At 47.4% G+C, this 17,501-nt stretch overlaps 1 protein-coding gene across 5 annotated transcripts in view; it reads right to left on the bottom strand.

Moving 5' to 3' along the window:
* LOC133110077 (zinc finger protein 385A-like) overlaps positions 1–17,501 on the bottom strand; it is a 108,267-nt gene that overhangs the window by 33,815 nt on the left and 56,951 nt on the right. For 4 of the 5 annotated variants that reach the window (XM_061219948.1, XM_061219951.1, XM_061219949.1 and 1 more), the window contains 2 exons: positions 10,883–11,028; positions 3,498–3,608 (listed from right to left, as the gene is read on the bottom strand). In XM_061219948.1, the coding sequence (XP_061075932.1) occupies positions 3,498–3,608; positions 10,883–11,028 (257 nt within the window). Of the gene's footprint in view, positions 1–3,497; positions 3,609–7,818; positions 7,927–10,882; positions 11,029–17,501 lie in introns of those variants that run through there. The other variant, XM_061219952.1, reaches the window with a different exon arrangement.

Below are 17,501 nucleotides of genomic sequence, written 5' to 3'. Positions count from 1 at the left end.
GGCCACAGCGTGTGAGGGTGAAATATTGGTGGCGGAAATCTGCTCGCTGGTCACATGACCTCAGAGCGTTTTTATTTATTCTGCATGTTTGAGTTTTGTGGTGTAGCATTCAATTCTAGCTCTGCATAAATGCATTTCATTTATAACTCCCGTAAATTATCTATATTGCAGTCCTTTCAGAAAATACCTTTTATTTAAAGTAGTGCATCATATACTACATACCGCAGTAGCTACACCCTTTACTATACAATAAAACAAGGCAACCAAGCTAGACAAACAAAATTATTTTCATGAACTGGAAGTGAACTTATGTGAACTGGAGAACCTACACTGGCTAGAATAGAAACAAAAAGTATGTTCATCCAAATGCTGAAATAGTCTGGATTTGAGACCAATTTTGCATTGTCCAGAAAAATTATAACAAAATTAAATTGGGGATAATTAGCTGCACCTACTGGTATTGATTATCCTGCTAATTAACTGCCTAGCTTCCTATTTCTGCCTTGGCAGCTGCCATTGGGTAACGTCCAGAGGAGCAGGTGAGTGGGACTAACGGTCCAATCAGCTGATTTATTGGATCAATTAAGTGCTCGGTAAAAACCCAGGACCAGGGCTGGGGACCCCAGCAGGCCCTGTGGCTCTCCAGGACCAGGGCTGGGGACCCCAGCACACCCTGTGGCTCTCCAGTACCAGGGCTGGGGACCCCAGCACACCCTGTGGCTCTCCAGGACCAGGGCTGGGGACCCCAGCAGGCCCTGTGGCTCTCCAGGACCAGGGCTGGGGACCCCAGCACACCCTGTGGCTCTCCAGGACCAGGGCTGGGGACCCCAGCAGGCCCTGTGGCTCTCCAGGACCAGGGCTGGGGACCCCAGCACACCCTGTGGCTCTCCAGGACCAGGTATTTGACCCTGGGCCGCGCTAGGCGGAGAGGGATAGAGGGGGTTGAGTTCTGTCCAGAGGGGTTACTTAAAGTTTAATCAGCACCAGGGCACAGAATTCGTGGCAGGGTCCATGCTCGAGTGCCTGCCAGCTTCAGACATGCCGTTAATTGCTGTTAATTGGATGCGGTGTTAATTGGTGCTCATCATCAGAAGTGAAGGCTTGTTCAAGCGGAGATGCCCTGTGGCTTGTTCTCTGCGTTAACCACCACTTTCCGTTGTGGAATAGCACATCTCACTGCAGAGCAGGTTTTTGGCTACGCAAAATGGCTTTTGTTTGCAACGGAAACCCCAAAAAGCAGCAGCGTCTGTCGACCAAAATTGGAAATAAAACATGGCGCTTGTCGCCAAGGTTACCGGAATACACACAACCCTGTGACAGGTCTACAGAATTTGGTTAGGGCACCCCACTGTGGTGGAGGGATGAGCCCCACTTAGATCCCACTGGGCCCCACTTAGCCCCAGATTAGATCCGGACCGTGCCGGGTAAGTGCTCCACAGGGCGATGCACAATGGGCGATCACATCACCTAGGTTACGGGAGGGTTCAGTTTGTTAGTTGTAATTGTTTTGCAAGTAAGTAATTGTTTTGGATTCAAATACTTTTCTGTGCTCAACTGCTCTGGCCTGGTGTAATTGAGCCAACCAAGAGGACCATAAGTTGGGGTTTGTACTTTTTGCCATTTCATAGGTTCCAGTACACCAGACAAGCTCAGTAAAGCGTTCGAAAGTTCGAATGCAAAATAATTACGTATTTGACCAAGGTCAGGTTAGGGGTCCGTGTTTCATCATATCTAGTGACCCCCTACAGATTGGGTCGATCGGGTGCCAGTGGACTACATGGCAGAGCCGCATATGAAAGGTCCTCCTCTGACTCAGTATCAGCTGAACTGTTGGCTGTGGTATGAAAAGAAGCAGCTGGTGACACCACGTGTTCTGGCCGAGAACCGTGGATATCCACACTCTCCCAAACTGTAGTGGACATTGCAGATCAACGTGGCTACAAATAGTTATCTGGATATTCAAGATTTGAGCGGGAAATTGACATAGTCACCCTCACGCTGGTATCTGAATTAGAGTAAAAGCCCATAAAAAAGCCTTTTAAACAAACGGCATTTAGCAGACACTACTTCAATCTCGAGTGCTTTACATAGCATTTTCCATAAAATCCCTTTATAAGGCTGGTTATGTGGAGCTATTCAAGTGAAGCATCTTGCTCAAGGGTACAACTGCACTGTCCTTCATAAGAAGCAAACCTGGAGGACTACAAAGCGGCTTCTGGAACCATTACACTACGGTGGAGACGATGGTCTCATTCTTTTTATTTCAGACAGACTTTGCCCAGTGACATTAACCGGGCTCCGACTGCCCAGAGGGAAAGATCTCTCCATTCCTTCATCGGTCCATCTGTTTATCGAATCGTGGACGGTGGAGGGCCGCGGGCTGGAAGAATGATAGGTATGTTCCGCCGCAGTAGGGTTGGAGACGTGACCGTATCCTCGGGGCTGTAGGAACAGCTTCGCGCTGTGGAGCTCGCCCAAACTCCAGGCCTGGAGCCTGGAAGACCGCCACTCCGCCGTGCGCGAAACGCTACCTCAGTGTTTTCACGGCGCCGCGCTGATATTACTGTTTGCCCGGGGCGACTAAAAACCTTGAAATGTGTCCATTTTATTTATTTTGCTTTTTTCTCTTTCGGTTTTTATCCAGTAAAAGGCTGGAGAGCCGTAGAGACAGGTCTTGCAGGACGCCCCATTCTGACCTGTACACCCCCCCCCCCAGAAGACCCCCATCTTGTAGTGTTTCACCTGACTTAAACAGACTTCTGTAGCGTGCTTTCAGCACTCGGAACGTCCTCAGAGATCCCAACCTGTTATTCTTGTCCAATCCACATGCACTCGAGCAGAATGAGAAATAGATATCAGACCTGATTAAATTTTTTTACACACGTCAGCACAACTGTGAGTTGTTAGAGAAATCGTGCTCGGATTTGAGAGGTCCTCAGAGTAGCAGGCAGGGTTCGCTTTTTTTCGGTTCCCTCGGGCGGGAAACGCAAGGTGTGCGAGGTGAGCTTGCACCTATTCCTGATGTTAAACGTGCTTCCATGGCGATGACACAAGCAACGGGTGCATGACCCCAGAGAGCCTTCCACACCCCCTGTGCGTGCTCACGCATACTACTCGGGACCGCACTTCCATCTAGGGTTTTCAGCGCACTTGCCCCTGGTTATGATTTGCACAGTCGCTCTGGACAAGAGCATCTGCTAAATGACTGCAATGTAATACTACACACATGCACATGTGTACGCATAAGCACATACACACGCACACGCACAAAAACACGCATTTCACAGAAAGAGTCAGACTCGTCTGACCGACATTCACATGTGAAAAACACAGGAAAACAGAGCAGCGAGTGTCAGGGAGTCAGTGCCCCAGTCCCTGACAGAGGGGATCTTAAACTGCCCCCCTCTTCCCTGCTTTTACCTCTGAGGGGGTATAACCGGCCCTGCTACCTGAAAGGACGGAGACAGTCGTAGGAGCAGGGAGGGAGGGATAAATACCTCGGAGTTGAAGCGGATTTGGCACACGTTGCAGGAGATGACCGGGCGTTTCTGCTTGATCAGGGGAATGCCGAACGTGTGGTTGATAACTGCTTTCTGGACTGGGTCCATCTGCAGAGAGAGAGAGAGACGCATTCAGGGTCAGACGGACGCACCGGACGATCACAAACAGAGACAGGGACTCGTTTTACACAAACCACCTCTGCATGTGTAATAACTGAACCAACAAGCTAGGTATCTGACTTACTGAATACACACTGCTCTAACACTACCAGCAAATGTTCTCAGAAAGATTTATGATGAGAGAAGTTATGCATGGATTCCAGTCCTACTGTGTGGTTTGGAAACAGTTCTGAAACATTTAAATAAATGAGTTCAAGTAAAATACAATATAAACACAAGAGGGGTAACCAAAACAAAGCATCCACACCTCCTACACAGAGAGACACACAGTCTCACACACACACACAAACCTCCTACACACAGACACACAGTCTCACACATACACACACACAGTCTCTCTCTCTCTCTCTCTCTCACACACACACACACACACACACACACGCATACACACACATACACACACATACACACCACACACACATACACGCACACACTCAAACATCATATGCACACACACACACACACACACACACAAAGAACAGAAAACATGCGGCCCTCCCAGCACTGTGTGGGATGAGGGAGTATGCTCCGTGTTCAGTACAGATAACAGCTGGAATTATTTGGCCCCTGATTCCCCCCTAATGCAGCCTGCGGCCCCTCAGACACCCAGCCCCCTAAAGCCTTCACTGCTGAAAACACAGCTCAAGCTTGGGTTTGAAATGGCTGGTAGCTGGTTGACCGTTTCAGACCAGCTCCCAGCTCAACATGGTTTAGCTGGTTGACCAGTTCAGACCAGCTCCCAGCTTGACATGATTTGACCAGCTCAAGCCATCTTTTGAAACAGCTGGTAGCTGGTCGACAAGCTACCAGCACTAGCTGGTTGACCAGTTCATACCCAGCTAGACCAGCTTTATGACCAGCTTGGCCAGCTCAATTTTACATTGTTACCAGGCCCTGAGAGAGAGTCCTTTCTAACCTACCAGTGCCTTCACCAGGACAGATCACCTACCTTCTGCATTAGATGTGGTTTGAAACGGCGCATAAATGGTAAATGGCAGGCATTTATATAGCGCCTTTAACCAAAGTGCTGTACAATTGATGCTTCTCCATTCACCCATTCATACACACGCTCACACACTCACGGCGATTGGCTGCCATGCAAGGCCCCAACCAGCTCGTCAGGAGCATTTGGGGGTTAGGTGTCTTGCTCAGGGACACTTCGACACAGCCTGGATGGGGGATCCCTCCGACTGCCAGACGACCGCTCTTACTGCCTGAGCCATGTCGCCCCCTGCACATGATTACATTGCAATTTTTTCCACAAAGGCTTTTCTACTGTTGCTGTGAAATGACCCCAAAGTTTAGTTAAAGCCGCAGTCGTACTGCGGTTATTTCCACACTAATTACTGCATGCTAGGTCATCACGGAAGGGGAGAATCCAGTGTCTGACACACCGGAGGACACCTCGCAACGAGCACACAGATGCTGCCACAATGTTATCACCTTTATTTATTTCTTCTACCTTCTCAGAGCAATATTCCAGTCATGATAAATTGGTCAGCAATGCACTTATCCATTTAGTTTTTACAGGAATACATTTTAAGCACATATTTGTGACCTCACTAAATGTATAAAACATATAAAATATTCATGCCTAAGCGTGAGCTGGATACATTTAGGAAATGTTGCTGGAATGTTGCTGGAATGTTGTTTAACACTTCATCAATCTCAAAACCACCTCATAAAGCCTTACTGCAGCACTACAGAGACTGAGAACTCTGCCTGGTTTTCCCTACAGCAGGGATCATCAACTCTGGCCCTCAAATCCAAATCCAGCTCCGATTTTCTTTTCTCCCGGGTAATTCATGCTACCGATTGGCCAGACTGTCATCACACCTGGCTTGCAGGTAAAGGGAGGGTGGAAAACCAGCAGTTCTTGGCTGGGAGTGTGAGTTGTTGACCCCTATCATACAGCACTATGTGCCTACCTTCCCACCTGCCAATCAATCTCATGATCCCGGCCCCCTGAGAAGCTAACTTTGATCATTAAATAATCTAAATGAGAGCCTGCTGGTATACAGTACAGCTTGATCCATTACTGCTGCTTACGTTCCGGTACACACTGGTGTGTGTTCCCCTCACCCAGGTGTGTGTCAGCGTGTGTTCCCCTCACCCAGGTGTGTGTCAGTGTGTGTCAGTGTGTGTTCTCCTTACCCAGGTGTGTGTCAGTGTGTGTTCCCCTAACCCAGGTGTGTGTCAGTGTGTGTTCCCCTAACCCAGGTGTGTGTCAGTGTGTGTTCCCCTCACCCAGGTGTGTGTCAGTGTGTGTTCCCCTCACCCAGGTGTGTGTCAGCGTGTGTTCCCCTCACCCAGGTGTGTGTCAGTGTGTGTTCTCCTTACCCAGGTGTGTGTCAGTGTGTGTCAGTGTGTGTCAGCGTGTGTTCCTTGTGAACGCTCAGTCTGCTTCTGCACTGCTGCGGTGCGCGTGATGCGTTTTCCCTTCTGCCATTTTAAACTGTCACGACCTCCTTCCTCTTCTCCCTCCCCGTCTCCGACGAGCTGCTGCACTTGGATCTCCGCAGCAAGTGTCTGTCTCTCTCAACGGACAATGAAGTCTCTCTCGTAATTTAACTTGCTGCTGTTTACCCTGTGGAGTGTTTATCTATTACCCTACCTCCATCGCTGTCACGTCAGCTGGAGGACGCTCCCGCACATGAGCAAAACATGAACTGTACTACAACCTATAACCCCCCCGCACCGGTCATAACCAAGCAGAACCTTTTTGAAGAGCTCTGTTTATTTTGAATCTGCATAATAAAACACAAAAGGCACTGAATAAAATACAACTGAATGAATTGCTGAAAGAACCTCTTTTACTGAATAGAATGCAAATTAATTTTGCTAAATGAAGCCTCACCATCAATCTTGGAATAGGACTGAATCAAATAAAGCTTGTCATCAGTCTCAGAGTAGATTAGTATCAAGTGTAATAAAATACTGAATATCATACAGCAGATGAATCCATAGAAAGCTAAATAAAGCTTCACTCTGTTTTGATGCAACTGAAATGACAACAGTCATGCACCCGCACACTCACACACACACACACACAGACACACACTCTCACAAACACACACACACACACTCTCACAAACACACACACACACACGCACACTCTCACAAACACACACACACACACTCTCACAAACACACACACGCACACTCTCACAAACACACACACGCACACTCTCACAAACACACACACGCACTCTCACAAACACACACACACACACACTCTCACAAACACACACACGCATACTCACACAAACACACACACTCTCACACACACACACGCACTCTCACAAACACACACACGCACACACTCTCACAAACACACGCACACAAACACACTCTCACACACACACACACTCACACACACAGACTCACACACACACACTCACTCACACACACACTTACACAGACTCACTCACACACACACACACTTACACACTCTCACACACACACACACACTTACACAGACTCTCACACACACACACACACACACACACTTGCACAGACTCTCTCTCACACACACACACACACACTCTCTCACAAACACACGCACACAAACACACTCTCACACACACACACACTCACACACACAGACTCACACACACACACTCACTCACACACACACTTACACAGACTCTCACACACACACACACACTTACACAGACTCTCACACACACACACACACACACTTACACAGACTCTCTCTCACACACACACACACACTCTCTCACACACACACACACACACACCCACACCCACACTCTCTCTCACACACACACACACACACACCCACACCCACACTCTCTCACACACACACACACACACACACAGGGTGAAATATTAGAGGGGTGCTGGCAGCTGCAGGGTGTCAGCCTGGCCTGTAGAATGTAAACAGGCGGAGGTCTGGCAGTCAGGATGTTATGTTCGGTCATGTTCGCCCTGTCTGTTTTGATGACCCCACAGTGCCACTTTACATGCGCTTCTCAAACTTCTGACATTCAATATGATCGCTTTCCTATGTTTATGACTCGAACAGCACGAACTGCTGACCTCACCCCCACTCTGCCCCGACCCCCACCACGCACTTCACTCCGACACCCCCATACCCTCCAGCGTTTATACTCACCTCTCTCTCAGGAGCCGAATCTTTGAGCTGCATCAGTACAACGCGTGTGTGTGTCTGTGTGTGCCTCTCAGTGCAGCGCTCGTTCGCAGTGCATGATGGTAATACTGATCCTCCTCTTCTGTATCACACAGCTGCTCGTCTTCTCTCTGCTGGTATTCTCCTTACAGGCTGCTTCATAGCTGCTTCATAGCTGCTTCATAGCTGCTTCATATCTGTCTATAGCTGCTACCTGGCCCTTATTAAATCGCTCTTTTCACTGACTGTCTCGAGACTCTAAACCTCTCTATTGACTCACTGTTACTCAAGACCTAGTCCCCCCCCACTCTCTCTCTCTCTCTCTCTCTCTCTCTCTCATTCCTTTGCCCGCTTTGTAATGTGTGTAGCTCCATCTCTCTGTCTCTCCCTCTCCCCTGTCCAGCTGCATTAAGAATGCTGAATGAATTCTTCCTCCCCCCTCGTTCCTTCACTTCTGCTGATATCTCCCTCTCTCTGCCTCTCTCTCTCCATTATTGGTACCCCCCCCCTTCCCAACTCTGGCCCCCTGTTCTTCCCTTTAACTGCTAGTTCTGTTTCATGTCATGTTTGGGTGCCTTTCGATACCAACAGCTCATACTGGGAATTATAGTGCCTTGTGTCAGCCATGGACACACACACTCATACATACACACACAAATGTACGCACACACACATATACACACAGACACAAAATGTACACACACACCTACAGTAATCCACACAGATGAATGGGCATATACACACTCTTAAACACACACACGCCGATGTACGCACACATGCATTAATGAATACCTGTACAGTACGCGCACACAAACAAACACACAGATGAATGGACACAGACACACTCCTAAACACACACACACCGATGAACGCACAGGACTCCCTCTGTTTCTGTGTACATGTAATCATGGTTTCATCGTGTTCCTGAATTTACACACAGCGGGCAGCCTCAAGCCCATTGAGACTGAATTACACGCGTCTTCCGTTACAGCCATTAACTCGGAATGGAATGCACAGAAATACCTGTCTGCCTGGCAATGTAGGGAGATTACAACCACGCTATGCACGAAGCACACAGACACAGTCCAAGAGAAAGCTCTCACGTTGGTCAATAGAGAGACAAAGTGCACATTCGAGAGTTTGAACATCTGGGTCTGGTTGTTCAATGTGCATTAAATCCAGGAGTACGACTGCAATGTGAGATTTGACTATGTTGAGATAGGTGAGTTGCAATCAGGTACAGCTGAAAAAAATGCACCCATAATGCAACTGTAGTGCAGCCAAATGCCTGAATAAAACGGGGTGAATTCAGGGACAGAATATCTTGTGCTTGCGTACGTTTTTTTTTTTTTTCTACACAAAAGAGCAGCCTTTGAAAACGCAGGCTGAGAATGCCGAAAAAGAGCGCGCCCCGCGGAGTTTTTGGAGAGAGCCGCTCGCGTGTTTGGCAGACGTGTCCGGTGCATCTGGAGCGTCCCCGCTGCGCTCTCGCGAAACGGCTCTATTCATCCACTCCGGTGATTCCAATCACTCAGCGATACTTCTCCCCGGCCCCGACCGCACGCTTTTCAGCGCCTAGCTTCCGATTCCCCCACCCCCCACCGCACGCCGGCTCCCGCGCCGGCGCCCATCTGGGTGTATTTTTATCCTAACGCAGGAAACACGCCGCTACCCGAACGCGAGTTGGGCTTAAATATTCATAATGAAGCATTCTCAATTCATTCAATATTTTAGTGTGAACCATTCATACCTCGAGCATCCGCACGCGTAGGGCATGAAACCTGAATAAAAGTGATCGTAACTAATGCATAGAAGGATTTAAACTCTGTTGCATTAGGGAACCACCGCCGCATTGCTGTGTGTGTATGTTTACGTAGCCTACATTAATCTGTTAGAAAATTCACGTGTGCACGTAAAATGGTGCTGGCTAGATGCTCGCGTCAGGTGTTTACACATTTCCCATGCCACATTTCAACGGGCTCTCCAATATCGCCCTCTGCTGGTCGGTTACAGAAGTGCGCAGACAGTCCGTTTGTATTTGTATTTATTCGAACGGCGGGAATTAACACATAGACGGGATCACAGCATAGAAAGTGCAACAGCAGGGATCGAAGCCCCAACAACATAACGCGGAGGTGTATATGGTTTGAGAGTCAGCCATCCTGCCAGCTGTGTGAAATGTATCGCCTAGTGTCTTCCCTGTTGCCAGTGTTATATTCAAATGGGCTTGCAGGAAAAGGCATGTCTTGTCTGTCATTTTCTGTTCCTCGCACGTTATGATAGAAATGCCATGGAAACAGTGCTGTGCTGCCTCTCTGAATCCCAATTATCATATTGAGCCAAAGCCCACCGCCATATTAAAAAAGCACCAGTTTTCTGACAACCATTTTCTAACATTCAATTCAGCATTTATTATAAATACAGAAGCCCAGCTCAATGGGCTTCAGGACGACACTTGAAAAACCGGAGGTGGAAAGTCAGTTCAGGTCAGGTTCAGTGTTTTGTTCCAATCACCTCATCCAGGAGGTAGAACTCATCAGTGAAATCAGCTGGCTGGGTTCATGGGTGGAAGAAACACAAGGCAGGACTTTTAAGTTCTGACCCCTGGACTTTACATCTGTCATGATGAGATGTATGGGCAGCATTGTCAATAGACAGTTTAGAAACACTTGAATGTGCGCCTTAAAACAGTGTCGGTTATTTTCTAGTGACATACAGTTGATTAGACTAAACAGGAGATAATCCACCCCTGGAGCAATGCAGGGTTAAGATCAAACCACCGACCTTGCGGGTCCCAGTCATGTACCTTAACCACTATGCTACAGGCCACCCTACATGGTTGCAGTTTTCAGTGTCCATCCATTTCAACCCGCCCCAATATTCAAACTAAAGTTGGCCCTTGCTGGAAAAAGACACAGAATTTATAGCATTCAGTGTAAAACTTGGCTACGAGCAGTGCCTGGGTCAGGGCCCACAATCCACTGCACCAATCCAGGGACATGCAGTTTGAGCGACGGCACGAGGGTTTGGGCGACGACGCGAGGCTTACCGCGTTAAAGTTGTGGAAGAGCCCGACCGTGGGGGGAGGGGGGGACTCCAGGGGGAACTGCAGGAAGGCCTTCATGTCCAGGGGTGGCTGTAGGACCGTGGGCGTCCGCAGAAACGCAGGCATCGGCCCCGCGCGGTTTATGCTACCTGCAGAGGGGGAGAGAGGGGGAACATCTGTGTGAAGACGGGGGACTCCCCTAATCTCTGAAAGACCTGAACAGGGAAAAAAAACAAAAAACAGCTCAAGCTAGGTTTTGAAGCCACTGGTGATTGGTTGACCAGTTCAGACCAGCTCCATACTCAACATGGTTTGACAAGCTCAAGCTAGGTTTGGAAACAGCTGGTTGCTGGTAATTTGAAGCTGGTCATAGCTGTATTTTACACCAAGGAAGACAAACCAAATGTCTGCTCCTGCTCAACAGCTTGATATGTGCTCTCTGTGTTATGTACGGGTAACTGGGTTTTGTGTTTGTGTTATGTTTGTAGTTGTATTCGCTGTTTTTAATGCACCTGCCCAGGGACTGCAGTTGAAAATGTGCTGTGTTGGCTAAACTGCCACATTTACAGATATGTTTATCAATGTGCACTGTTCCTGTAAATGGAATGGAAGTGGAGAGATTAGTCATTAGAAGACCAGGGTGTGTATGTATAAAGTGTCTGGTACACTGGTACAAGGGCTGATCTAGAAACAGCTTTTCATTTTAGTTTATAATTGCAAGACATTACATTATGGACAAGGGAAGCATTTCAGGAAACATTCAATTTTCAATTCAAATGCTTTATTGGGATGACATAAAGATGTTGGCAAATACTACACTTTTTTTTCTCACAGCCTTGTGTTGGTAAGTTAGCTTTAGCCATTGCTGAACTTGCCAAACAACCAATCAAACAAACAAACAAAAGGAATTATGTTGCTTTAACATGATATTCAAAGTTAAGGGCAAACGATGACATCTTCAGTCTCTTGGTCATAATCAATCGGCGTCATATAGTAGGCTACCAAATTCGTCCAGGCTGTCACATAGCATTTCACAGCGGATGCAGTTTCCCAGTGGCAATGTCAAATGAAATAAAAATATTACGATAAAATATATTTAAGCTAATGTGGAGACATTTTTAAGAAAGTTAAGAAGATGAGCATAAAAACACTGAACACTAAACAGACTGAGAAAAACGACGATGCTCATACAATACCAGCGATATCATAAGACTGACTGGGTGACATACTGTACGCTTTAATAACATCACCAACTCAAGTGAATATTCCAGTCAAACGGCTCAGAGCGAAAACATCAAACAATTCTAGGCCCGTTACATCCGCCAGCGTCAAGTCCCCGGTACCACATAAATACCCTTTTTTTCCAGACATCACTGTGCTGCGATCAGCGTTAATAGCACATGACATATTAATCGGCAATATGATAGCAGCGAGCTTATTTACTATGCAAAGCCGTCTTCTTTTATGGGCGCTCGGTGAAAGTGAGACCGAAGCCCAGAAAAAAAAAAAATCGATAAACAGCGAATTGCAAAGCCGAGCAGTAAACACAGGTAGGCTATGGCACATTGAAGGTCAGAGCCAACCAGATGACTCAGTTAATCTAACTGCGGAAACGTCTAATGATTTTTTTGGTGTTTAAATCTCTACCCATGTATTTTAGCTCTCCCGCTCTACGAGGTGGATGAAGGCATCAAAAAAGTTCGAATCTCCTGGACCAAGAAAACAGTATAACTCCCTCTAAGTACACCCCCATCACCACAAAAAGTCACGAATAGGCCCAATATCAGGTGCAGTAACTAGGCTATATTTTGCTTCTTTTCCCTATCAACAACCGTCTATTTCAGCAGAGGCGTCGGCCTACTGGAGAAGAAACACCAATCAACCCGTCTTACGAAACAAAACGTTCCGCACTGAATATTCCTCAAAAGACGCGTGTGCATTGTTAAATGTTCATAAGACCCCCCTTCTTCCGCTTCTTCTCCCGACTATTTTCGTCCCTGCCGCCTCTCTAATACAGCCCGCACTTGAACATTCAGCTGCGGCGAGGCTAATCTGTCTAAGCTTCACAGCTGGATTGCTGCTGATATCAACTTCTACCCGACAAGCAGCTCGCCGTTCTCTCCCTCTATTTCACGGTCGTTTTCTACTCTCAGTTCCTCGCCCTCTCTTCCCCTTCGCCTCCCTCCCCTTCCTCTGTTTCTGCATCCCCCTCTCTCGTCTCTGTCCTTTTTATGCGTCAATGTCAAAGGAATAACGTTGCTCCCTTATTTTGCATTTAGCCTGTATTAGCGTTTTTTTCTGTCCCTGTATTCTCACATCTGTTTTGCTCGACTGTCATAACCTGATAAGGGCACTTTTTTTTTTTACAAGACAGCCTATTTATCCGTCGCTATTTAGGTCGCGGCGAGAAAGCTGCTTTGAATGCGACTTTGCCAGGCCCCCAAATTTGCTGCCTCAGCCGTTAAGCGCATCCGAGGGCCGCAGGCATGGACGTCATTAACTTTATTTGGTATGCACATCGAGAGAGAAGAGAGATGACCGTAGAGTGAAACGGGGACGAGCAGCCTCTACTCTTTTAGATCTCGTCTTTATTACCAACAGGCAAGACCGTTTTTCAGCAGCCTAGGAGAGACTCTGTTGATGGAGAAAAGGCTACGCCAGTTGTTTCATACTGTAGCAGCTGCCCATATTAATAAACCCAGGATATCCATCGTTTTCAGGAGTTTATTTATTTATTCATTTTACTGTTCTGGCATTATCTGGCAACCTAAAACACTTTTGGAGTGTTTCAAAACCCATTTTCAAAACCCATTTCCAACTCATGCTGGGTTGTCAAAGTATCTCACATAGGCTAGAAGTTGGCTATGCGGGAAATGTGATGAGATTTTGCTGGATATATCTATTCTCCTATAGGACATTATCCTTGGCATTCTGTGTTTCCAAACCAAACTGCCTGGTCACACTTTTAAACAACTGTGGTAGCCTGATATGAAAGTTGATAGGGAAGCAGAATCATTTTCCACACACGCTTCTAGATGTAGGCATATTTTTGGTTAAATAAATAATAACAAGTATAATTTGTATTCAAGTGACATGAGGATAGATTTATCTACTGTTTGGTGAGTACAAGAGGAAGAGCAGTTATATGCTAATATACAAAACCAGAACAATGAAAGGGTGTGTATCCTACTTTCTTCTTCACGTCACTGTAATATTTATTTATGTATTTGTTTTTACAAACAGCCTGGCAGCCGAATACAGAGTGAAGGACACAAGGAGCCAGAATGTGAAGCGTGTTGGTCTTGGTCTGTACCTGTCGGTGTGAGTATAAAACTCAGCCCTCACCTCCCACTGTGTGTATAATTACCTCCTGGAATTACAGCAGTTTGGGGGAGCATTCAGATTTTTAATCAGACCAGCAGAGGCTGGGCAGTGTGTGTTCATGGCGTGTGTGTGTGCGTGTGTGGCTGTGTGGTCGTGTGAGTGTGCATACTGTTGCATGTCTGTGCGTGTGTTTGTGTGTGGGCTTGTGTGTGTATGTGTGTGCATGTGTGTGTGTGTGTGCGCGCACTTGTATGTGTATGTGTGTGCGCGTGTGTGTGTGTGCGCGCACTTGTGTGTGTATGTGTGTGCGCGTGTGTGTGTGTGCGCGCACTTGTGTGTGTATGTGTGTGCGCGTGTGTGTGTGTGCGCGCACTTGTGTGTGTATGTGTGTGCGCGTGTGTGTGTGTGCGCGCACTTGTGTGTGTATGTGTGTGCATGTGTGTGTGTGTGTGCGCGCACTTGTGTGTGTATGTGTGTGTGTGTGTGTGTGTGTGCGCGCACTTGTGTGTGTATGTGTGTGCATGTGTGTGTGTGTGTGCGCGCACTTGTGTGTGTATGTGTGTGCGCGTGTGTGTGTGTGTGCGCGCACTTGTGTGTGTATGTGTGTGCATGTGTGTGTGTGTGTGCGCGCACTTGTGTGTGTATGTGTGTGCATGTGTGTGTGTGTGTGCGCGCACTTGTGTGTGTATGTGTGTGCATGTGTGTGTGTGTGTGCGCGCACTTGTGTGTGTATGTGTGTGCATGTGTGTGTGTGTGTGCGCGCACTTGTGTGTGTATGTGTGTGTGTGTGTGTGTGTGTGTGCGCGCACTTGTGTGTGTATGTGTGTGTGTGTGTGTGTGTGCGCACACTCGTGTGTGTATGTGTGTGCATGTGTATGTATGTGTGTGTATGTGTGTGCATGTGTGTGTGTGTGCGCACACTCGTGTGTATATGTGTGTGCATGTGTGTGTATGTGTGTGTGTGTGTGTGCATGTGTGAAGACATTGAGTTATGGCTCGGTGTTAAATAACAGATACTTCAGGACTAATCCCACGGCTGTGTCACCCAACCGTAAAGCTAATCCAGTCAGCTGCTGTAGCGCTCACATTAATGAATCTCCATGCACGGCCTGCTGGGATATAACTCCCCCAATACGCCACAGGGCTTTCTGTGTCACCCGGGCGCGATCCTAATGCGCTCGGTCGCTTTAGCATACATGTTAATGAACATGAGCGCGGGGCTATTGGGATATAATTCCTCAAACACAGCACAGCTCTCGGCCCGGAGTCCGTCCCTCGGCAGTATATTACGGCGTCGTAACTCAATCTGCCGGACCGCGGCTTGTACTAACTGATTTAAAGGACAGCAGATCAGGCGCCCGAGACACTGGCTCCCCTCTCCCAGCGCCGACGTAAACTATTGACCGAACGCGCCGGTTCTCTCGGACACGCGAAAGCGCTGAATCTCCCGCCGGCCCTCGTAAATCCAGCCCCGGACTCCCTCTTCCTCCTCCTCCTCCTCCTCCTCCTTCTCTACCTCCTCGAGCCTTACCAGTTCTTCCCTCTGTTTTTCCCCCCCTCCCTCTCGCCACGTTTTTCAATGCAAATGTTTTGTGTGGAAGAGATCGATGGGGGCTTAATAGCTTATCGGATTGTGCGGAGATGGAGGGAGCGGGAGACTGAACTGTGTAGACCTCTGCCCCCTCCCCTCTCCCCCCCAGCTCCCACCCCCCTGTCAGGCCTTATTTCTTCTGCAGTCTCCTCTCCTCTCTTATTTGGCTATTGATCAAGTGGCTGTTTGTGGAACACACACACACACACACACATTTATACACGCAAACTGAGCCGTTGGAAATTAGTTACTTGAAAATATAAATGAGATTGTGTCTCTCTGCCTGTCTGTCTGTCTGCCTGTTTATGCCAGAGGCGAGATAGATTGAAGGGAGTGTTTTGTTGTCGCTGCAGTAAAGTGAGATAAGTTAGATTTCCAAACCTGCTGAGTCTGAATTCTAGCGTAGCCCAATACACTAACAGCTAAACCAGGACATTACGTACCAGCTGTCTTCCCCTCTGGGGTACACAGTGTCCCCCACACGCAGCTGTGAACGGGGCTGGTATAAATGGCAAATTTATCCTGCGACAACCCTCCAGCCACCCCCTCCCTCTCCCCCGCAGCAGGGCGAACGGCACCTGTGATCTTTGCCCAAACCGCCCCTGTTCTGCGATTCGGCCCAAAAAAGCGCTGGAGCCACAGGCCATAGTGGGTGATCTACAAATTCAAATGGAATGCACTTTATTTGTATTTACTTATACATCAGCTTGTTATGCAAATATTTAATCATGTGGCAGCAACTAAATGCATACAAGCATGCAGATGTGGTCAAGAGGTTCAGCTGTTTTTCAGACCAAATGTCAGAATGGGGAAGAAATGTGATCGAAATGACTTTGACCGTGGTATAATTGTTGGTGCCAGACAAGAGTGATTTGAGCATCTCAGAACCTGCTGATCTCCTGTGATTTTCATGCACAACAGTCTCTAAAGTTTGCAGAGGATGGTGCGAAAAACAAAAAACGTTGAACAGCCATTCTGCGGGCGAAAAAAGGTTGTGTTAATGAGTGAAGTCAGATGTGAAGAGCCTGACTGGTTGAAGCTGACAGGAAGGTGACAGTAACACAAATAACCAGACATTACAACAGTGGTGTGCAGAAGAGCATCTCTGAACACACAATGCGTCAAACCTGTAAGTGGATAGGCTACAGCAGCAGAAGCAGTCTAAAAAATAAGTAATAAATACCTAATAAAGTGCTCACTGAGTGTATACATGCATATCTAAGTACACACACATGTCTACAGACATATACTCTTAGGGTTATCTTCCCTTCTCCATGGAATTGAAAGCAGGATGATGACTGCTCTCCAGAGAATATCAGGTTTATTTACAATGCGCAAGGGAGAGACATTCAGCTTGGAATATCTCTGAAGAACTGTCTCTGAGAATATTTGTGGTGTGTTTAAATGCAGTCCAGTCATACATATGAAAATAGTTGAAGTTCTCGCTGGCTGAAGACGTGGTCTTGCCTTTCTGTGAACCCTGGCTGAACCATTTAGCAAGTATCTGTAACAGCTCTGCTGCAGCCACTATGGCGGTGTTATGCAGAGACATGATGTTTGTGGTTCTGATAAACAAAAGTGGCAACCTATCAATATCATTCATATATTTTTATAATGTATGCATATGTTTTATAATGTGTCCATACATATAGGTTACATACGTGTGTATGCGTATAAATGTGCATCTAGCCTAAGTCTTAAATTGGC

Source organism: Conger conger, chromosome 14, assembly GCF_963514075.1.
Source record: "Conger conger chromosome 14, fConCon1.1, whole genome shotgun sequence".
NCBI classification, from domain to species: Eukaryota; Metazoa; Chordata; class Actinopteri; order Anguilliformes; family Congridae; genus Conger; species Conger conger.
This window is presented reverse-complemented; position numbering and strand designations above follow the sequence as displayed.